The 24,594-nt window shown below is 39.0% G+C and overlaps 1 protein-coding gene across 2 annotated transcripts in view; it reads left to right on the plus strand.

Moving 5' to 3' along the window:
* Positions 1-23,762, plus strand: part of LOC128125430 (zinc finger protein 420-like) — an 82,012-nt gene extending 58,250 nt beyond the window's left edge. The window contains exons 3-7 of one of the 2 annotated variants that reach the window (XM_052762857.1): positions 1,586-1,706; positions 4,357-4,483; positions 5,360-7,452; positions 15,567-15,644; positions 16,066-23,762. In XM_052762857.1, the coding sequence (XP_052618817.1) occupies positions 1,677-1,706; positions 4,357-4,483; positions 5,360-7,452; positions 15,567-15,644; positions 16,066-16,083 (2,346 nt within the window). In that variant the 5' untranslated portion in view covers positions 1,586-1,676 and the 3' untranslated portion in view covers positions 16,084-23,762. The remainder of the gene's footprint in view (positions 1-1,585; positions 1,707-4,356; positions 4,484-5,359; positions 7,453-15,566; positions 15,645-16,065) is intronic. The other variant, XM_052762858.1, reaches the window with a different exon arrangement.
* Positions 23,763-24,594: the final 832 nt, after the last annotated feature.

Consider the following 24,594-nt stretch of genomic DNA (forward strand, 5'->3'; position numbering starts at 1 on the left):
GTTGTCCTTAATTATTTTTTAAAAAATTTTTTAAAATTCATTTTACATACAAACCACAGATGTCCCTCTCCTTCCTCATCCCTTCCCCCTAAAGTTCCCCCCTCAACCACACCCTATTCCCTCCTCCAAAAGGGTAAGACTTCCCATAGGGAGTCAGCAAAGCCTGGTACATTCAGTTGAGGAAGGACCAAGCTCCTACCCACTGCATCAAGGTTGAGCAGAGCATCCCATCATAGATAATGGGCTCCAAAAAGCCAGCTCAATCACCAGTGATAGATCCTGATCCCACTGTCAGGGGCCCATCAAACAGGCCAAGCTACACAACTGTCTCCCATATGCAGAGGGCCTAGTCTGCTCCCATGCAGGGTCCACAGTTGTCAGTCTAATGTTCATGAGTTCCTATGACCTTGTTTCAGTTATCTCTGTAGATTTCCCCAGCATGATCTTGACCCCACTTGCTCATATAATCCCTCTTCCCTCTTTGACTAGACTCCCTGAGCTCGGCCAGGTGCTTGGTTGAAGATCTCTGCATCTGCTTCCATCAGTTACTGTATGAAGGCTCTATGATGACAATTAGGGTATTCACCAATCTGATTACCAGGGTGGGCCAGTTCAGATAACCTCACCTCTATTGCTAGTAGTCGAATCTGGGGTCGTCCTTGTGGATTCCTGGGAAATTCCCTAGCACCAGGTTTCTACCTTATTCCATAATGTCTCTCTCTATCAAGATATCTCTTTCATTGTTCTCCCAGTTTGTCCCTCCCCTATGTCAATCATCCCATTCCTTCATGTTTTCATCCCCATCCCTTCCCCTTTCTTACCTGCCTTTCCTACCTGTTTCTCCCTAATTCTTTATTCTTATTCAAAATTGTCCACATGACTCTTAAGCCTCTAAATTCAGTAAGACTGGAGAACACATGCATCTTCCTCTCTTTTTTAGTTTTCCTGCTAATGCTGTTCATTTTTTTTCTCTGCACTGTACTGATGGCCTCAGTGTAACACATCTTTTACTGTGTTCACCTGTTTTCCATTTCTTCCTGTTTCCTTGGGAGTTTATCATTAAATCTGTTGAAGTTTGTCTTGTGACATAACCATTACTACTTGGATTTTCATATCATAAGTCTTTCATTCATGATTTTATATTTAATATTCTGGTGGGTAAAATTAGGGGTAATAATCTACTTCTAGTTAGAAATGGTAGTTTGCTGGTTTTGTTTTGAACATAGTATGTTATTCCCCAGCTCTCTTATGTATCTATTCCTTATGTAAAATGCATTATTTCCTGTGTTCTCATGGCTAATTTCTCTCTGATTTTTCTATGTATACTTTGCCTATAATTATAATCTACAGTGCTGCTTGAGTGGATGACCTTTGTTGTTTTATAGCCCTCTTCATTTGCTCTTCCTTCTCTGTGAATTTTAAGAGCCCATGCTTCTGGGTGCAATGATAAGGTTCATAATCAGTTTCTTTCACCTTTCATTTTTTCCTGTATGTAGGATCCCTGACAGGATTTCTGGTATCATTTTGGTTTGGGGTTCTTTTATGTGGTTTGGCATTGTCCATAACAGAGTTCTATTAATTTTAGCTTTGTATCTTTGACACCTTGATGTGAAATTTCAACAAGAATTCCAGTCATTGTTTCTGAGACAGAAACACAGAGAAGAGCAACAAGAAGAATGAATGCTTCTGTGATAAATGCTCCTCAGGTCAGTGTCAAGCCCACATTTCTCTGAAAATTGTTTTTGTGATTGAAACCATTCAAGACTTTAATTCTCTACCTTTGGAAATGTTATTGAAAGTGTTTGTTTTCTATTATCTTTTTTTCTTCTCTGATAATCAAGATTAGGTCTTTAAATCTTTCACCAATATAGCAGAAACAGGTCCCATTATATTTTCACTCAGTTTTATACTGTGAGGACACGCATTTCTATGGACTTAGAGTTCTGAAGCAGAATCTTTTGTAAATGATGCTCAAATAAATAGATTGATGGCCAGTTTTTACATAGGATGGACTTGTGTCCTTTCATATTAATGAGGAAGGAAGGTCTCAAGTACCACATTGATTGCATTTCTGGAATGGTCAGTGTTCCAGAAACAGGCTTATGAACGTGGACATACCACTACAAGGACCTTTTCACTGACATCACTGAGCAATTTATGGCAAAGTAGAATTGGAAGAGATCCACTGGACTGAAACCTAATAGTAAATATTCCAGCATATTTGACTTGTTCTTGCCAGAAAATTGATGTGTCTGTGAGGAGATGCAGATTCCAATATTCTGGTTTCTCTTTTTGCCATTTTATGTCACTCAATAATGATGGGTATTTTGACACTTGAAATATATTTGTCTCTGGAGAGGTTCTATTCAATGCTCAATGGTAAGCTCTCTTTAGGAAGATTATTATTTTCTCTTTATATTTTGTTCCATTTTTCAGGCGGAGAGTAAGCATTGCTGTCTCCACCTTTGTATGACATCATGTGGAATATGTTAGAATTTTCTAGAGAGTATTGACTTGGTGCTTGGTGCACATAAGCTGTCAATTTTCAAGCATTTAAATGAATGTCTCTCTTAATTACTTTACTCTCTTCCGTTGGAGAAAGAAGGCTCCATCCACCCTATGATTTCCCTTTTTCTAACGCTTTATATTACAGGGGAGAAATCCTGTAAAAGTTGTGTCAGTGTTTTTATTTCTTTCTTTACAATAGTATTTTGTTTATATACATACATTTTCATCTGCGTATTTTATATACACTGCATAATGAATTATGCCCCTGGTCAGAGTCAAACCCTTGGTATGGAACTCAGGCACTGTAGTGATCTGCCATGTGTGTAGAGAGTATTAAATTAGGTGTCTCTGCAGTAAAGTGCCTTTCACCAGTGAGCCATTTCTCCAGGCCCCAGGTTTACATTTCTGGTGCACACTTGTGACAGAGACAGTGTATATACTTATCTATGCCACCTAAAATCCTGTTAGATGAATGAAATCAAAGACTGAAGAACATAATACAGTTGAAATTTCAAGATTTAAATTTTTAATTGAGTCAATCACATGAGCAAAAACATTCAAAATTAATGAAAAGTTAGTATATTTCTCAGTCAATTTAATACATTCATTTTGATAAAGAAAATGTCTCTACTTCATCTGAATGCATTGTCACATTTATTTACACATGTATTTCTAATTGTTCTGTAGTGAAACACCATATGGGATTCTTGAAATTGTTATTATCAGTACTGCTTGTGTCAACATTTAGAAAAATTAAAATAGCATTAATGTTGGCTAATTCTCCTTTTTCTATTTACTTCATGGTTGTGAAAGTGTCTCATAAAATAACTTCAAAATTTATTTGATTTTATGTGATGTTTGGAATGTTAGATGTATGCACCGATTTTACATTCCTCATCCTTTAAAGAAAAACTCTGACTTTTAATTCATCCATGAATTCTGCATTCTGTATTCTGCCTCTTTGTTCAAGACAGGGTGCAGAAAGGCATTGTACCTATGCCTCAGGATCAGAACTGAGCAGTTTAAAATAGTTAGTTGAGACCCAGCTATAGACAGGATTGATCTAGTGTACATATTTGAGCAAGTTCAACAGCTACAGAATTCGGAAGCATACTTTTGCTCATTATAACTTGACCATCTGAGATGTGACACTGGGATCATGTTTGATATCAACACATACTTCATAAAGGTACATCTAGACCTCAAATATGTATGTTTTATTCCCTGAAAGTTTGCTGATTGTGAGACTATCATGTTGTCCTGTTTTCATAGAGATAGAAAATACAATGAAGGTGGTAAATATTTTAGAAAGTCTTTTATTAAAATTAAATTGTAATTTTATTTTATGTATTTCAATATATTTGCCTGAATATATATGTGTGTGTTATGTGTGCCTCCTGCCTATAGGGTTCAGCAGAGAGCATTGGATCTCATGGATCTGAGATTAAATTCTGTTTTGTAGTGCCATGAGGGTGCTAGAACTCAAACTTCATTTTCAAGGAGTTTAATAAATTACAGAATGCAAACTGAAGACAAATTTTTCAAATGTAGTGATTGTGGCAAATCCTTTATCTGCTGCCCAGATCTTAGAAAAACATCAGAAAATTCACAGAGAAAGAGTTTATGAATGCAAGCAGTGTAGTAAGTCCTCTACATTGTCTCTGAAAAATGGCATGCTTAAGTTCTGACACATCTGTGTAGCACTTCTAGAAAACTTCTCTCTTTGAAGAATTGCCATGGCACATATATGTCACAAAAGTGTTTCTAATTCTTTAGGTCTCTTTTACCAAGAAAAAATATATCATTTTGTCAAGTAGCACATGGTAAATATGTATTTTTCTATTGCAGAGTCTGTTATCATTCAGGGATGTGGCTGTGGATCTTTCACAGGAGGAATGGGAGTATCTAGACTATGATCAGAGGACATTGTACGTGGATGTAATGTTAGAGAATTACAGCAATCTAGTCTTTGTGGGTAAGAATGCTCTTGTAGAAAACCTCATCCATTGTTTGTATTTACCTACTTTGTGTATTTGCAAACTCTCTGAACCTAGAGAATTCCAGAAATGAGGAAAATTCTAGTTACCAATATCACTTTTTAATGGTGCTTCATTTACATTTTTCTGTGTTCTCTGGAAGAGTAACCAATGCTATATTCTCTGTGATCTCTTCAGCCCTCCTATCTACTATGTAAAAAAAAAACTTCAAAGTTCAAAGAGTATTGAATATTCAGAATAAGGAAATATATTGCAGTATTAAAAATAAGAATATTTTTATTTCACTACTAGTTTAAACTATTCACCTATTTCTGATTATAAACACTAAAGAAGGTTTTAAATAGAGAAGGAGTTGTTTGTTGTGTGAAAATAATTTTATTTATTTTTGAGATGTGATTGCTATGTTTAGTACTGGCACAGCATCATTTTAAGTTCTGCATGTTGAAGAGGGAGGGCATGGTGAGTTCCATGCCAACCTGGGTTACATGGTGATTTCCTAGGTACACTGTGTGACTGTCTCAAAAGCATAAGAAACATAGGAAAACATTCTTCACATGATCCTTCACAGAGCCTCTTTCTCAAAATTCTTTACTACTTGAATGCCTATTTGTCCTCCCTGCTGCAAGGTACAGGGTTTAGATAAGAATGAGAAGGCCATTACGCATCCCTGTGGTTTGATATAGATCAGATTGGAGGTTCTTATGAGCATCCATTTAATGATTGTGAAATACAAAATGCCTGTTGGGAACCCTGTCTCTGACAACTGCTAGTTTATATGTCTAAGAAAACATCAGTTATTGAACTGCTTATTCATGCATTAATCCTTATTATCTGTAATTGCACTAATTTTCCAGAGAATCATCGCGTATGTGGTAAATATGAGAAAGGCTTGGATCAAGGCACAAAGCATATTGCCCATGAGGATGTGATTATCCAAGAGAAGTCATATAAATGTAATGAGCTTGGCAACATGATTGATGAATCCTCTCAATGCACATCTTATGAAACAAGTGATACTGCAGAATATTGCAACAAGTACAGATTTGGTATCCACAGAGATGCTTCTGTTGAAATATACGTAAACAGACATAAAAGTGAGAACACTGGAGAAGAACCTTGCAAATATAAAGAGTCCATAAACTGTTTAAATTTGTGTTCTATCACTAGCCAAAATCAAGGAATTCACACAGGGAAGCAACACAAAAACACAGAGTATGATACATCTTTTGACTCCAAAACTAAAATCATGCTGAAACGAATCTATAGTGGAAAGAAGCCACACCAATGCAGGAAATGTGGAAAATGCTTCAAGATGGACTCAAGCCTCAGTGGACATCAGATTGCTCATACTGGAGAGAAACCCTATAAATGTACAAAGTGTAGTAAATCCTTTCTGCATTTGTCCCAACTCAAAGTCCATTACAAAATCCATTGTGGAGAAAAACCCTACAAATGTACAGATTATGCTCAGTGCTTTTCTCATACACCTGACATTGAAAGACATTACAGGATCCACAGTGGATCAAAGACTCACAATTGTAATGATTGTGGCAAATTCTTTATGAGTGCTTCATCTCTTAGAACACATCAGAGAATCCATACAGGAGAGAAACCTTACACATGTAGCAAATGTGAGAAATCTTTTTCCAAGAAAGACCATCTTAGAAATCATCAGAGAATTCATACAGGAGAGAAACCTTACAAATGTAGTGAGTGTGACAAATCCTTTATCGTGAAAGGCAATCTTAGAAGTCATCAGAGAATCCATACAGGAGAGAAACCTTATAAATGTAGTGAATGTGACAAAACCTTTTCAGTTTCCTCAAGTCTCAGAACACATCAAAGAATCCATACAGGAGAGAAACCTTACAAATGTGGTGAATGTGACAAATCCTTTATGAGTGCCTCGTCTCTTAGAACACATTACAGAATACATACAGGAGAGAAACCTTACAAATGTACCAAATGTGAGCAATCTTTTTCCAAGAGAGACTTTCTTAGAACTCATCAGAGAATACATACAGGAGAGAAACCTTACAAATGTAGTGAATGTAACAGATCCTTTACCCTGAAAGGCTATCTTAAATCTCATCAGAGAATACATACAGGAGAGAAACCTTACAAATGTAGTGAATGTGACAAATCCTTTATGTTTGCCTCATCTTGTCGAACACATCAGAGAATACATACAGGAGAGAAACCTTACAAATGTAGTGAATGTGACAAATCCTTTTCAGTTATCTCATATCTTAGAAAACATCAGAAAATACATACAGGAGAGAAACCGTACCAATGTAGTGAATGTCAGAAATCTTATTCCAAGAAAGACCATCTTAGAACTCATCAGAGAAGTCATACTGGAGAGAAACCTTACAGATGTAGTGACTGTGACAAATCCTTTTCTAAGAAAGACAACCTTAAAACTCATCAGAGAATCCATACAGGAGAGAAACCTTACAAATGTAGTGAATGTGACAGATCCTTTACCCTGAAAGGACATCTTAAAACTCATCAGAGAATACATACAGGAGAAAAACCTTACAAATGTAGTGAATGTGACAAATCCTTTACCCTAAAAGTCAATCTTACAAAGCATCAGAGAATACATACAGGAGAGAAACCTTACAAATGTAGTGAATGTGACAAATCTTTTTCCCAAAAAGACACTCTTAGAAGTCATCAGAGAACACATACAGGAGAGAAACCTTACAAATGTAATGAATGTGAGAAATCTTATTCCAAGAAAGACCATCTTAGAAGTCATCAGAGAATCCATACAGGAGAGCAACCTTACAAATACAGTGACTATGACAAATCCTTTACCCAGAAATTCACACTTAGAATTCATCAGAGAATCCATACAGAAGAAAACCTTACAAATGTAATAAATGTGACAAATCCTTTTCAAGTGGCTCAGATCTTAGAAAACATCAGAAAACCCATACAGGTAAGAAGCCTTACAAATGGAGTAGATGCAAGAAATCCTTTACCCAGAAAGGCAGTCTTAGAACTCATCAGATAATACCTACAGGAGAAAAATGTAGAAATGTAGAGAATGTGACAAATCCTTTGCTATTGGCTCGTTTCTTAGAACACATCAGAGACTACACACAGGAGAGAAACTTGAGAAATGTAATGTATGAGGAAAAGGCTGCTATACCTCCCAGTAAAGGAGTAGAGGATGATGAGAGAAAAGATTCCATAGGAAATAAAATGTGGCATGTACTTTATCCAAGCTCTGTCCTTAGCAATGCTCCACACTAAAAAATATGAACTTGAGAAACTTGTGAAAGTCTTTAAGTAATGTTCAGATCTTAGAAAAAACTCAAGTTTATGCTGAGGGAAATTCTGAAAATGTGGCAATATATGAAAATTTTCATTAAAACTTTTAACGTGTTCAACCTCAAATTCTTTGTAATGAAAACAAAACGGAGAAACTGCAGTGTATGTTGTTGTATAACAATTTCCTGGAGACTGGAATGATTCATTCTGAGGGGAAGCTGATTAAGGCAGGAAATACACCACTCAAAAGAGCTTCAAGAAATCTCTGAAACTGACAGGATTCAGCATGCTTAACTGAAGTGAAGAAACTCAGACAAACCATGCTGCTTAGAATGGGATTTGAGCCACCAAGATAGGATACTCTTTAACCTGTAGAAATGCTTACAGGTATGCAGTATTCTCTGGTTGTGCTTTATTCATAAGCTTTTTCACATGCTGGTTTCAAGTTTCATGATAGCAACTGTGTTTGAGTCTCTTGTGTTCCTTATCATAAGCAACTCCTTCCCCATACTGCTATATGCAGTTCCAGTAAAGCTCATTGATTCAAAAAGTTGGTCTTGATTTTGTTTTCCATTCTTAGTTGTGAGTAGATTCATATGCATGTTGCGTCTCCCCAGAAATAGTGTCTCATAGACCATATCTGTTGGACTGGGAGTTTGTTGGAGTCCACCTCTGACCTGTTGAAGGGTTCTTTGCAGGGGAAGAAAGAGGAATAAGGAAATGATAGACAGAAAAAAATGATAAGAAAGTCACAGGACACCAGGCTGTGTTGGCGCACGCCTTTAATCCCAGCACTCGGGAGGCAGAGGCAGGTGGGTCTCTGTGAGTTTAAGGGCAGCCTGGTGTGCATAGCGAGATTCTGGAAAGACGCAAAGTTACACAGAGAAGTCCTGTCTCGAAAAAACCAAAAAACAAAACAAAGCAAAAAAGTCACAGGATAGCTTTGAGAGAGCCTTGGGTCAATACCCGGTCACCTCAAGGTTTGTTCCAAAGGGCTTTTTATACAATGCCAAGGGTCAAGGCAAAAGACCTTCCCTATCAAGATCAAAGCACAACATACAGCCAAGTGTAGACCCTTCAAAACTCCTGGTAAACACTCCCATGGCCAAATCATCCCATTATGCAGCCCTGCTGGATAAAGCAAGCTCAGATTCTCTGACCCTGAGTAATTTGGGCCCCCACAAATTCCCCCTTCTTAATGTAAAGATCTTAAGTGGAAAGCTCTGATTCAGCTTTCCACTAAGAGCTTGAAAGTAGCTGGAATAATCATAGCAATACACCTGCTCCTTATGGCTGCTATACCTCCCAGTAAAGGAGTAGAAGATGATGAAGATGGAATGGCCTTTTTAAATGGATCTAAGATGACTACAGCAGTCTTAGCTGCACCAAGCCCTTTTTTTTAAATTAATAAATTCTTGATGCAGCCGCATCAAGGAAATAAGTAAACTCTTGATGCAACCACATCAAATCTAAGGACTCCTTAGCATCACCATTAACATTAACAGGTTAACATCATATTTCTAACATGAATATTAGTATACATAATTACAATTCTCACAAAGTTACATCCAAAAACAAACTCTTAAATAGAACTATTTACACTTATTGCTAACAAAACATAGGTTACATTAACACAGGCTAATATTAATCCACTCAAGGGACAAGAAAAAAATTTTTTAGTTATACTGAGGAATATAACAACTCTCCTTTACTTTATATTTTTTGAAGCTTCATCTTGAGCCTGGGTAGAAAAAAAAATGACTTCTGCACAAACAGTTCATGAGTCACCACAGTTAACAAAGCATATATGCATGCACAAAACAATTCATGAGTCATCACAGTTGATACTTCTGTGTGTGTGTGTGTTTGTGTTTTGTGTGTGTGCGCACGTGCGAGTGCATAGGTGGGATCAAAACTGTCCCATTGCAATTGAAGCATTCCTGTCCCTCCCATTTCTTAATTCTGAAAAATTCAAAAAGTCAGTTCTGATACTAGTGTTTTTTTGTTTTGTTTTGTTTTGTTTTGTTTTTTTAGGTTTCCAAGACAGAGTTCTGTGTAACAGTCCTGGCTGTCCTCGAACTCACTTTGTAGACCAGGCTGGCCTTAATTCATTATTACTTGGACAGCTTTACAGACTTCAGGACAGCTGACAAGCCAGACCTTGATCTTGAGCTTTCACTAATACTAGTCTTAATGTTCCCCTGAAGGCTCAAGATCAGGGCCTGGCTCATCACCTGTCCTGAAGTCTTTGTGTAGCTGTCCAAGTCATAATGAATCTGAAGCAAAAGCTCCAAATATGAAGAGTCTCATACCAAAATTTGTTGCACTTCCCTTGCAGGCAACAACCCTAGGTCAAAGAAGAGTCTCTGAAACTTTTGTTCTCAGCTACAGAGACACTTTTGACTGGTAGCCTTACCCTAGGAAATTTGCTCCAGGGCGAAGGTGGTTGTCACAGTAACTTAACTGCTGCAGACCTCTTGAAAAAGACATCCATTAGCCAGCATGATGCATTTTTTCACAGCCAGTAAACAGAAGCTGCACGGCTTTGGCTGCTGGCTCCATTCCCATTTGCCTTTTCTAACAGTCCTGGTCACTTCTCCAGGCCACAAGTCCACTGTGTCATGGGGCCTAAAGTCTTTCAATCACCTTGTGCTGCTAGGGCTCAAAGGAAGGAAATTCAGTTGTGACTGCTGCATTACTGGCTCTGCCAGTGGCCTTGCATCCTCTGTATGATGCCTTGCTTGCATGGCCAAATGCCAGCCCCAGGGCAGCCCATGGCTCTGCTTCACCCTTTCGCTGGGAGCCCAGCCTGGCTTGAGTTTCAGAGTGTTTCACCCAGGCATTCTGTCAGCCAGCAGTTTCCCCTGGGTCCACAGCACTACCTCTGCTGTGGTCTCACCCTCGGGATGCTGCTCTGCAGGGCTTCCACTGCTAACTTCTACTTGTGGTAGTCAGGCCTACCTTAGTGTCTCCAGAACATATGGCCAGCTGGGCACACTCAGGCTTCTGTTCCCTTGCCCATCAGGTGCATACCCCAAGGACATCTTTCTCTGGAGGCTTTGTCTCATGCAGTGGCTAAGGCACCCTGTGCACTCACCCTCCAGCTGCCTATTTGGCTCTCTGCCCACACTCCCTAGGGGTATCCCTCACTGGGCTCTGGCCGCTGACAACAGACCTACTCTGGTCCCTGGGGTCCTATGTCTCTGCTGCACTCCCGCTGCTGCTGATGTTAGCCATTTGCCTCTCTTGAGGCATCTCTGCTCCTCTCAACAAGGTTGGGGAGCATAGCCTCTACCCATGTCAGTCTGGCTCTACTTACCGAGGCTTCTCAGCAGAAAGCACACAGATCCCTGCTGCTTGCGCTGGCTCTTTTCAGTCTGTTGCCTGTGAGAATGACGCCCCACGGGTATCAACCACTGATGCTTGGTCAGCCGTTGCTCCTGATGCTGCTGCTTGTGATAGGGTCTTCTGAAGCTAATGCTCACCCTCAGACCGCCAAGTCCACAGTGGCTGCTCAGTCCCAGACTCTGCTTTCTGCGTCCCAGGTCCCACTCTAGGGAAAACCTACTGTAAGTTAAACCTATTAAGCCTAAGTCTTCACCATATCTCTGTACCTAAAGCTTATATTTCTCAAACCTCACCAAAACTTTTATGACTTAATTATATACAACTTTTAGACCTAACTTAGTAGATAGAGAGAGAGAAACAGAGACAGATACAAAGAAAGATACTTGCCTCAGCTTAACCTGAACTGTGCTTTATATTTACAATTTTACTCCTGAAGAAAAGAACTTCACTGCCTCAATTAATTCTGAGCATGCCAACTTAACTTGCGGTGTTCCTTCGCTTTATCCTCTCTACTCAAGTTCCACGTCTGGGTGCCATATGTGGGAGTCTGCTGGAGTCCAGCTATGACCTGTTGAAGAGTTCTTGGGGGAAGGAGAGAGGAATGAGGAAATGATAGATAGAAACAGTCAGAAAGACAGAGACACCGGGCCCTCAGTCGATACCCAGTCACCCCAAGGTTTATTCCAAAGGGCTTTTTGTACAATACCAAGGGGCATGGCAAAAGACCTCCCCCATCAAGATCAAAGCACAACATACAGACAAGCATAGATCCTTCAAAACACCTGGTAAACATGCCTGTGGCCAAATCATCCCATTATGCAGCACTGCTGGGTAATGAAGCTCAGATTCTCTGACCCTGAGTAATTTGGGACCCCACACTGAACCCAGAAAGTGTTCCTCCAAACTTGTAAACAGAAAATTGATATTAGAGCCACAGTTAGCAACTTGTGGGTCTCATACTTCATGGGAGTTGCCTAAGACACAGGAACACATATTTCCGGTGGTCTTAGCAAGTGAGACACTGCTCCTGTATCCAACTCCAGGTGGGTCAGCCCACATGCAGATACTCACATAAGAGTACTTGTAACTGCATTGAAAGTTTCCATTATTAGAAAAGTTGGAGCCGGGCGGTGGTGGCGCACGCCTTTAATCCTAGCACTCGGGAGGCAGAGCCAGGCGGATCTCTGTGAGTTCGAGGCCAGCCTGGGCTACCAAGTGAGTTCCAGGAAAGGCGCAAAGCTACACAGAGAAACCCTGTCTCGAAAAACCAAAAAAAAAAAAAAAAAAAAAAAAGAAAAGAAAAGTTGGAAACACTGTATTAAGGAGAAGGCATTTGAGTCACAAAACATAGGTAAGATTGTGCTCAGTGCTCCAGGCTTACTATCATAGTAGTACTTGCTTAAGTTCAAAGAGCTCCACACATACAGAATGTAGAGGATTCGACCTCAGAAGGATGCTCTCTTGCTTGCCTTCAAGGAAGGGTGAAAGAGAGATCTGCAAAAGGACAAATGAAAATACAGCTTCCAATTGCAGTGACAGACATCCAAACTAGTTGTGTCCCTGAGTGACTCTGGACTCATGCTAGTACCCTACAACTCAACCAAACTCCAATGACCTTCAGAACAATGCTTCCTGTGGATAAATACTACAGTCTGTTGTGGTGTCCTTGGGTACTGCTGTACCTTAACACTCCACAGTCCCAAGAAATGAATTGTATTTCAACTCTATTTGTTAAAACTTTATACAATGTTAATATTATAGACATCTCAGAATATTCATCATGAAAAACTATAAAGGGCTTTGCTAAGGGCTTATCTTCAGCTTAATATCATGTGTGAGTACACCCATACAAATATCCTGAAACTTTTTTTTTTTTTTGGTTTCTCAAGAGTTTCTCTGTGTAGCTTTGCGCCTTTCCTGGATCTCACTCTGTAGACCAGGTTGGCCTCAAACTCACAAAGATCCGCCTACCTCTGCCTCCCTAGTGCTGGGATTAAAGGTGTGCGCCACCACTGCCTGGCGAAACTTTAAAGATATAATCTATGAACAAGACACAATGTACCTTTGCTTATGTACAGTTTAGAAATCTAGGGGTTGGGGATTTAGCTCAGTGGTAGAGCACTTGCCTAGTAAGCACAAGGCCCTGGGTTTGGTCCTCAGCTCCGGATTAAAAAAAAAAAAAAAAAGAAATCCCCAAGAGTGTGCTAGTATTCAATTTGAAATACGGAGAAAAGATGAAAAAAATATTTAGTCCAACTACAAAGCATTATATCAGAATATTGATCTTAAAAACAGGAAAACTCGCCGGGCGGTGGTGGCGCACGCCTTTAATCCCAGCACTTGGGAGGCAGAGCCAGGCGGATCTCTGTGAGTTCGAGGCCAGCCTGGGCTACCAAGTGAGTCCCAGGAAAGGCACAAAGCTACACAGAGAAACCCTGTCTCGAAAAACCAAAAAAAAAAAAACAGGAAAACTCAGAAATGTACTTTAGACAAACTGTGTTACAGTGATCAAATCCATATCACTACATAATTTTTCCACAGATTTTAATACAAAAAGAAAGTCATATTCAACTCATGAGAAACTACCAGTTGAGAACATTTTGATGTTCTCAGTGTTGAAGTTTGTTGAAACATGAGCTCATGGTTAGTATAATCATTACTAAATTCAGGGTATTATCTTCAAATAAAAACAGATGTTTCTGTTAGTTGGTGCTGCATCAGGAATGTTGGACCTGAGACAGCAGACAGTGTAGAGTTCAGTTTCTGGACTGGCCCTTAACAATCTGGAGACTGCAACCAGATGATACATTCTGGGGATTCCAAAGTTGAGTGTTCAATGGACCAAGGCTTCTCTGCTTCATGACCTTTAGATCATTATCCTAATTCAGCACAGATTTCAGGTGTCATGGTAAGTTTGTAAACTTGTGCACTGTGAACAGAAATCTCACCCTGTACCCCTCACAGTATTGTTTTCTTCATTCTGTAACCATTTATAAACATAATTCTTGTCTGTGGTGGCAGCAAGCATGCAGTCAAGCTGTAAAAAACAGGTTAGCCTATCAGCTGGAGCTGTGTGGGAGAGTGCATGGACAGAGAGGGGTATATGCAAATCAGGGGGGCAGGAACAATCACTATATATGAGAGATGATGTGATGGCAAATGAGCAGAGTTTCTGTGGGACTGGAACATTCAGCAGCATTTGTGGAAGAGCATGGTAAGAGCCAAATCACAGGAGCCTGATGGGCATTGCTAGAGGGATATCCAGGGCCTAAATTTTTAAGAACAAAGCAGTACTGAGACAGGATCTTGCAGGCACTGAAAACTCCCTTCAGCTCCAGGACACTGTTTGGGACAGCCTGGGGAACTCATGATTCAGCTGTGCCATGAGATGAACAGAAACCCAGTGAAGCTACATGGCTGGGAAACAGGCATATGGGACTGGACCAGAGGTGTGATCAATGTTTCTGCTGCTGAGCAGGGGGACACAGACTCTCAAAATTCTGTTGTGCATAACTCTCCCTTTGTCCGTAAACTAGATCTTATGAAATATGGCCTATCAAGATTCTTTTTATTTATCTTATGGTTGCCAGTTCTATTTCCAGAATAATCTGGAAGAGGATTTGCATTATCTCTTATATGCAAAACTGGTTCTCATGCTATTGTGTCCATTACAAAGATCTCAGAATTTCACCTCCAATGCTTTCTACCTTGACTCCCATACCACTTGCCTATTCAAGTAAATGAACCCTTTCAGTGGAGATTAAGTATACCCTGAGAGCTGATTGAAATTAGAACCATGAAGAACCAGAGCAGATTTGACTAAGTCAGAAAGTATAATTTACCAAGTTCCACAATAGTGGTAGAAGTCATTAGCATTTACAAAGCAAATTTTTACTCCGCATTAATTTTCCATCTGAGATGTATGCAAACTAGGATGTAAATACAGCATTCAGAAATGTGTCTTCATATGGTAAGTTCTTAATATTATACAATAGAGTGGAAAAGCACAGTATATATACTGTAAGAGAATATCAGGACACACTGTATTTACAGTTATAAAATGCACTATAGATTTGGACCAAATTGGAAAGCATGTTTTAAATTATTCTAATCATACAACTGTATTAGAAGAATTGACTTGAATTGTCTTTTGTCCCTTGGTCTAACAGAAACACTCTTCCTCTGGATGAATGGCTAAGTTGCCTTGGTGTTCAGTTTTGACTTCATTTTGTTGAATAAATATTTTAGTCTGTTGCCTTAGAATTTGTTTGAGAATTCACTATATAGACCAAGTCTGGACTTAAACGGGATCTACTTATCTCTGCCTCCTTCATGCTGGCATTATGGCACTGTACCAACACAGCTGGGTCAAACACTCTTAATTACATCATCTCATAAAATTGCAATTTTATGCCTGTGCACTTCTTTCAGGAGGAAAGGCAATGCCTAGACCCTGCTCAGCGGGCTTTGTATAGAGATTGGATGAAGAATTACAGCAGGCTAGTTTCTGTGAGTGCAAATAACTCTGTTGCAGTTTCTATTCCTCCTTTGGTTTCCAATGAAACCTTTGCATGTTTGTGACCTCTGTGTGAATGAGTCTCACATCTTACAGAGAATAGGTAGAACTTCAAAGAAGAAAAGAACATTGCATGATACTTTGTTCTTCATGTTCTTTTTGACAGATGTCAGGCTTCTTTTACTTTTGTTCCATGATAAGTTAAACTCAGTAGTGTAAAAATATTGTCATCTCTATCATTCAGTTCGGTGCTGGTGCCTGATTTTTGATTGAGCTCTGAATTAGGAGTAGTAGAAATCAAGTTATGCTAAGTGAAAATGCTCCCTAAGAAGTTTTAGTACTCTGACATTGCATGACAGTTGATGGATTTTTTTTGCAGAAAATCCTCTTATTTAATTTTCTCTTTATTTACAGAGCACAGTACTGTGTTAGAAATCCAAGTCTTTCTGAAGAATCTCTTTCTCCTACCCTGAGCTCACTGATAAGCCAGACTTGCTTACCTGTGAAGCAGAATAAAGAATGTGGAGAGAAAGCATACATTAGCAAATGTACCATGCATTTTGGAGAGTGTGAGGTAGGAGTGGTGAGAATTTCAAGTAACATTGGAAGTGGAATGGGGACAGGAGTTGGCTCAGCAGATAATAGCACTTGCTGTTCTTGAAGAGAACATGGATCCAGTTCCCACCACCGCATAATGGCTGACAACATTCATAACTTCAATTACAGTAGAATTGATGCCTTCTGACTCCAGCCCCAAGCAGACTACGTACTACATACATGCTGCCAAACATTGATACATGTAAGCTACAATAGAAGATCTAATACACTTTATAAAAACAAAAAATGTGCAAATAAGAAATGAGATTGGTTTTGCCACACTGTGCTTATCTAGAAATGAATCTGGAATAGTCTACTGTAAATATTGTCAAGATTATCTTATTATATATATTACTTTTTTGCTAGAATTAATACTAGGAGAAAATATAATGTATTTTACTGTGCATGTATCTTGTGTTCATGCAATTATATGAATTTTATTATTTTCATTCTAGGATACTGTAAAATTAGAAATATTCCTGTGTCTAACTTTTTTCCCTAATCTCCTAACTTTGATTCTTTCTGTGGTTCATTTAGATTTTATTTCTTTTGTTGTCATTTTTCCCATGTCCTAATATAATACCAGGACTTAAGAAATTTTCACTATTTCTGCATAGTATTAACCTTTGTCTATATTGTCTTCACACTGATATCTCTTGTTGTCTGTCTTCACACCATAATGCAATGCATTTTATTGCAATGATTTTAATATATTTTGAATCTTCATTTAATCTTCTGAAAGTTTTTGAACTCTTAAAGCTTTCACAAATTTTGTTATCTTTTTAGTATCACTTTGTTCATTTTGCAGAACTTGCCCATTTCTCTTGCAACAAATTGTAATATCTTTGGGAAAGGAAAACCACTGATTCTGTTTCCATTTTTTTAATGAGAACATGCTAGCCATGAGTCAGTATAAACATGCTGTATATGTATTTTTCTGTTGCTGTTTATATGCATGTTGATCAGTGAGTAATTTTTTCACTATTGCAAGAATGTGCTACAGTTACTCATATCTTGCAAAAGCATATGTAAGATATAGTTGTTTGTTTTTGAAGAAGCTACATACTAACTTGGATGGTAAATGCAGTTAGTTGAATTTCCACTAATACTGTGTGTCTGGATTCCTTCTGTTGTGTTTTCTGCAGGATTTGTTATTTTTTAGTACCATTAGTGTGGACAATGACTAGACAGAGATGGAATCTTGGTGCACATGAGTTGAAAATTTTCTTCATGACTAATGGTGTCTAGCATGAAGATTCCAGAGAGGAGATAGGTTTGAGGATGAATCAGTGGGAAAGACAAAATATGTGCAAACTGTAATTAGTGCTGATCACTGTCCAGCAGGAACAGGAACCTGAGTGGCAGACCTAGTTGGTCAGCATCCCTCATTTCATTGTTTCTTGCAAAAAGGAAATCATGGGTAGTTATAGAACAAAAGTAGTAACATTTGAAAGAAGGGAACCTCAATTGAGAAAATGCTTCTATAAGATCCAGCTGTAAGGTACTTTCTTAATTAGTGATTGATGGAAGAGGGCCCAGCCTATTGTAGATGGTTCCATCCCTGCTCTGGTGGTCCTGGTTTCTATAAGAAAGCAGGCTAAGCCAACCAGGGGAAGCAAGCCAGTAAGCAGCACCCCTCCATGGCCTCTGCATCAGCTCCTACTAGCAGGATTCTGCCCTGTTTGAGTCCCTGTCCTGACTTTCTTCAAAGTTGAACAGGTTTGTGAAAGTGTAATCCAAAGAAACCCTTTTCTCCCCAACTTGCCTTTTGTTCATAGTGTTTCATCACAAAAAAAAAGTGAAAGAATTCTCCATCTGTTCTTGAAAAGCTGAATAAGTGTGTGGGATGTTAACTCTTTGGAGCATCAGAAAACCTGTTATAAAGAGAGCAGAGGTGTGACCCTGTGATGCTGGACCTGATCCTGACTCAATGAAGAGTTTTTGTAGAGATAATGCAGAAGGCAGTTGCAGAAAGTTTCAGGTCTTCTCCTTTCATGACATTTCTTTGAGTTGGACTCACTAAATTTAACTAGATTTACCTGTCTGAGCTGGGGTTGGAGGTTACTTACTAGATCTTTAGTAACTCGTGAATAGCTCCCCCTGTGAAAAAGTGACACCCCTCCACTGTCTACTATGAACTTCGAGTAGACATTTGAGGAAGCTCCTTACCACAGGGGTCCTTCTTTCAGCCATGATGAAATGTTGACAGTCCTGGTCTCCTAAAGGATTGGACAGATGACCAGAGTGGCATAGTCAGGTCCAGAAGTGTTTCTGTGCATACTTGCCCCTACTCTTTGCTCTTCCATTCCTTCCACTATGTTTTCTTGGGTATTCCTTTGACCTGAACCATTAGGTTGCTGTGGGATGGTCTGTATGTCAAGTGTGTTGCTGATTGGTCAATAAATAAAACACTGATTGTCCAGTAGTCAGGCAGGAGGAAGTATAGGCGGGACAAGGAGAATAAAGCTGGGAAGTGGAAGGCTGAGTCAGAGACACTGCCAGCCGCCACGATGACAAACAGCATGTGAAGATGCCAGTAAGCCACGAGCCACATGGCAAGGTATAAATTTATAGAAATGGATTAATTTAAGCAGTAGGAACAGTTAGCAAGAAGCCTGGTACGGCCATACAGTTTGTAAGCAATATAAGTCTCTGTGTTTACTTGGTTGGGTCTAAGCAGCTGTGGGACTGGCAGGTGAGAGAGATTTGTCCTGACTGTGGGCCAGGCAAGAAACTAGCTACATCAGGTCATTCTTCAGTGACAGGCTCCTGAGCAGGAAGGTCCAAAGGATCAGAATAAAGAAGATAGAAAAATATTGGGATCAAAATATTTTGCAAAAGCTGTGTTAAGCAAGGTTATTAAGAAGTACAGGATCCTATATAGTTTTTCCAAAATTTAAAATTGAGACAGTCAGGACAAGCCTATCATACATTGAGATGAAATAAATGGAAATCCACTGAATCAGTGTTGCCCAAGGGGGCACAGGATATCTCAGCAGCATCAGAGAAAAGCACACAGCAACCTGAGGGCAGATATTCCCATCACCCTATGGTGCAAAAAGTTGGGTTTTCCAGGTCAGAATCCCCAACTCCAGAAGTCCCTGTCAAAAATATTCTTTGTTTTAGAGGAGGAACTGTTTGTTTTCTCCATTATCAGTGCCTCAAGGAAAGCTTTGGATTGATCTAGCAATCACAATTCCTTGATCTTTTGGGTGCAGGATGATATAGATGTTCTACTTACCACAGGGGAATATGGTATCATTTAATATCTCAGTTTAGTCCATTTTTCTTTACTTGTGTCTACACACTGCTATAAGAAGATTAATTGATGAATCCTGAGCATTCCACTTTACTTTGAATGTAAGCAAGTATTTTCAAGGAAGTTTTTCATCAGGTTATTTTGGGAAAACTACAATAGTGTTTGCCCTCCTCCCCTATAATGCCTATGACCTACCATACTACATGTTTCTGACCTGGTTTCAAAACCTGACATGAATTCTCTCTCCAAGAGGGAGTCTAAAATTCAATAATAAAATGTATTACTGTAATTGTTTCATCTCTGTTGCTTTCATAAAGCACCATGACCAAGGAAACCTAAAAAGAAAGAGCTTACATTGGCTAATGGTTCCAAAGGGCTAAGATCCCATCATGGCAGGGAAGCATGATGGCAAGCAGCCATGTTGGTGGAATATTCAGAAAGCTGAGAGATCACATTCTGAAGCACAATTTGTAATATGAATCTTAAATGGTCTTATTAATAGAAAAAACCCTGGGGTTTGGTGATTTAGCTCAGTGGTAGAATGCTTGCCTAGCAAGCGCAAGGCCCTGGGTTTGGTCCTCAGCTCTGAAAAAAAAAAGAAAAAGAAAAGACCTGGAGCCAGATATTGAGATGAAAGCTGAAACATCAGAGAAACAGAACAAGCCAGCCACAAGCTCTTACCTCTAGGAAATCCTCAGTCTCAAGACAGTGAGTTGTTTTCTCACACATTTTCTACCTATTTCTGCTCTGCCATCTTACTTCCTGGGATTAATGGTGTGTGTGCCTCCCAAGCAAAGGCCTGAAATCTCAAGTGTTGGGATTAAAGGTGTGTGCCACTATACCTGGTTCTGTTCCCAGTGTGTCCTTGGACTCACAGAGATCCAGACAATCTCTGTCTCCTGAGTCATAGGATTAAGAGTGTGGGCCATCACTGTCTGGCCTCTATGTCTAATCTAGTGACTGACTCTGTCCTCTGATCCCCAGATAAGTTTTATTGGGGTACATAATATATCACAACAATCATTAAGTAGAAAGTCCAAAGTAAGCTAGCTCAAGGCCTTTTTTCTCAGAGATTCTGCCCCAGTGACATACTTTCTCCAATGATTCTCCAACAACTAATCTGCCCAAAATATTTTGACCAGCTTGAGACTTAGATTTCAAATACATGAACCTACAGGGAACATTGTCATTCAAACTACAAACCAGCTTCCTAATATTCAGACTACCAGGTTACTCTCTTCCTTGAATGCATGGAGTTTTCTACAGGGGAAAAATGAAAATACAGCTACAAAACTATGTCAGTGAGAGACATCATCCAAATTGGGCTGTGCCCCTGCTTGACTTTGAACTCATGCTACTACCCCATGATTCAACCAAACTCCAATGACCCTTAGAACAATGCCACTCATAGACAAATACTACACACCATTTTGATGTCCTTGTGTACTGTTGTATATAATAATTGTACACTTCAAGAAATGCAGTGAATTTAAGTTCTTTTTGTTAAATCCTTTACACAATTCTAATATTGTAGCATTTCAGGAAATTCATCATGAAATAATAAAGCTCAATAAAATGTTTTAATAAACAGTTTATTTATCTTAATTTCATTTCTGAGTCATTCTGTACAAATAACAAGAAACTATAAATTTTAAAGACATAACCTATGAATAAGACAGCATCTGCATACTCATTTACAGCATAGAAATCCCCAAGAGTCTGCTGGAAGATCATCTTGAAGTACTTAAAAAGGATAGGGAAGTATTTACTCCAACTCCCAAGTACTATCTTAGAATACAAATACTAAAAAATTTTAGACCTTAATTGGGGCAGTGTGTTACAGTAAACAAACCTATACATTTATATAAATATTTCATGAATTTCAGTGTAAGAGGATAGATGAAGATGAACTCATGGTTAGAACAATCTAGAACAAATTTTGGCTCTTGTTATCAAATGACCACTTGTATCAATTGCTGCTGTATATCAGGGCTGATGAACCTGAGACAGGATACAGTGGAAACTAAAGATTTCTAGACTGGCCCTTAACAATATGGAGACTGCAAGCAGCTAGACCAATTTGGGGTGCCAATTTTAGGTGTTTTGTGAATTGAGGCCCCTCTGCTTGATGACCTTTAGATCATTATCTTAATTCACACAACTTCCAGTGACATGGTAAATTTGTAAACTGATGAAGAATGAAAAGACATCTCATTTCACCCCAAAACTGTTATTTCCATTCTGTAACCATTTATTGTTGTGGAATATTAATTTAACTGAGCAAAGATATATAACATTTATTTGTGCTGTAGAATATTACTTTAACTGTTTAAAGGTGTGTTACATTTGTTTATGCTGCATTTGTTTAATGATATAAGAATATATGTTAAATTATGAAAAGAATGTGTTGTATTTGTTTTACCTTGCCTGCCTAAGGCACCTGATTGATCTAATAAAAAGCTGAATGGCCAGTAGGTAGGCAGGAGAAAAGGTAGGCAGTTCTGGCAGGCAGAGAGAATAAATAGGAGAAATACAGGCTTTGGAGAGGAACAAGAGGAGGAGCAGGAAAGAGCAAGGAAGATGCCTGGATTCAGAAGCCAGGTAACTGCCAGACAGGCACAAGAAGCAGTGAAAGTAAAATATACAGAAGGAAAGAGAAGTAAGAAGTCTGAGGCAAAAGGTACATACAAGAAACAGGTTAAGTTAAAAGAGCTAGCCAGAAATGAGCCTTAGCTAGGCCTAGCATTCAAAGCTAATAATAAGTCTCCATGTCATGACTTGGGAACTGGCTGGTGGCCTTAAATAAAAAATCCATGTACATTTGGCATTCCAAGCTGAGGCCTGAATTTTGACATAGGGCCTAAGAAAGCTAAGAAGAAAAAAAAAAGGATATGGCTCCTTAAGAGGCTTTGCTCTACTGGTATGCTAAATAGAAACAAAAAGCTAAATAAAAATGCCAGCCACAGCACAGGCACTAGCATCACAGAGGTGGGGGAGGTTGAATGTAGTTCCCAGTCACACACCTCCCAACTAGTCTGTGAACTTAAGGCTTAGTTCTTTTAGACCCAAGTAGCAGGCAAACCAGCTACCAAAATCATGATTGGATGACCCAGCAGTAGCTTAGCAGTTTAAACTTTTGCTCGTGGAGACAGAAAATGATAGAGATATGCAGTAAAAACCGGTTCAGTTTGGAAAAAAAATTCTAAACAGGTTCCAGTGTGTTTAAAAAATGTGCATAGGCTTAAGAAAGAAAAAATGGTATAGACACTCACAGAAAAAGTAAATAGTTTATAAATAATAAAAAAAGAATAAGCCACATACAGATGGGAAATACACAGGGAATCTGTATCTTGTGTGGTGTTGTATTGACTTTAAATTTTTGAATGCAATGAGCAAACAACAGCTGCGCAGAGACATGGGGCTGTAGCAGGGACTGATGAAATAAACCATCTTAGATACTTAGGAATGCGTTAAGTTTAAAATGGAAGTCAGAAAATGTTTTGCTTTGGGAAAGAGGTTATGGAAACAAAAGACTATGGATCCATTCAAGGTTGTAGAGATCAGGTTTGATCAGGAAAGACACGCTGAAAATCCTGGCTACAGATATAAAGAAATAAACCTCGAAAAACTGCAAGACAGGTGACATATTTTACCTGATCAAACATAAAACAATAAATCATCTTTGGCAGGCTTGTGCACATTGCACAGTCAATACTTGTGTTAATGCAGATGTGTATGATACTTTTGAAAGGTTGTATGTTTTCAGAGCCAGGGGACTAGACACCAATGAAAATGGATGGCCCAGGTGATCCAGCCTTTCAGAGTGCCCCTGTTGCAGTTTCCTCAAAGTTCTACATCCATAACAGCTTCAAGAATACTAACTGAGATGGTCCAGACTCACAGACTAGTCTAGCCAGGACTGCAGATAATCATTGTGCTTTCCCATTGCACAGAGACTGGACAAAAAAAGTTATAGCTAGTTTTCCCAGGACTTGACAATTATCTCAATTTTCTCAGACTACCTAAAGATGCCTTTGTCCTCAAACAGCAGGAAGCAGTCTAGAAAACACAATGCCCAAATTTCCAAGAGGTAGGGTGGATGGTTTTTGCTTATTTGATGAGTTATGGACATTTGTCATCATTTAGGAGGAGTCTAGGAATACAGGATAAAAAGACAATTATTAGCCTCAATTATTTTATATTGGTATGGATTTTGGCATATTGATAAAAAATTAAAGTTATTTTTGTTATACAATATGTATTTTTCCACTCTTGTTTGGGGTAGTGTGTAATGCGAGTGATCCATGGGAGTCTGCTTAAAGGGTGTCAGGGAACGTATTAAGATATAAGTTGGGAGAATGCACTCAAAAAATAAAGAACCGACTAAACAGCTGAAGTTGGAACTATAACCAACAAGAACAACATCAAGTAAAAAACACACTAAGTGTTCAGATCATAAGTAATGGGAAATTGCAGAGATTATTCAAAAAAGCTGCCCTATCCTGAAGAATCTGAACCTAGTACCTAATATCCTCTTAGTTAATATACAAGAGGATTGTAACTGTAACTCTCAAGTCTTCAACCCCATCAAAAACCTGAGAAGGAAAATAATATTACCCGAGTAAGCAGGAAGTGCAAGCAAGCAACTTCTGAAAAAAATGCAAGAAATAACAGAGACAGCTGGCTGCCTGAACAGTCACCTAAAGTTTCTCTGCAATACTGGGGCATCCACTTTTGGCTACAGGCCTATAATATCTGATAGATCATTTTCAGAAGCAAGATAGTTGAAAGACCATCTTACTCTGTCTTTTATTTTTTTTCGGAGCTGAGGACTGAACCCAGTCCTCTACCACTCAAGCACTCTACTACTGAGCTAAATTCCCAACCCACCATCTTACCCTGTCTTGGCAAGGTTCATCAGTTGCTTTTCCTTATGTCCTGATTGTCCTGAAAGGACAGTGTGCTTGCTGTCAGCAGCTGAGGCAAGGGTAGTTCTTTGTCCAACAGGCCATTTTTTGCCAGGGAGAAGACAAACTTAATATGGAGTGCCTTTGATACCCAACATCTTCTTGGGAGTAGATCAGTGC

Source organism: Peromyscus californicus, unplaced genomic scaffold (genome assembly GCF_007827085.1).
Source record: "Peromyscus californicus insignis strain IS unplaced genomic scaffold, ASM782708v3 Scaffold_4__1_contigs__length_199733344, whole genome shotgun sequence".
Taxonomy (NCBI): domain Eukaryota; kingdom Metazoa; phylum Chordata; class Mammalia; order Rodentia; family Cricetidae; genus Peromyscus; species Peromyscus californicus.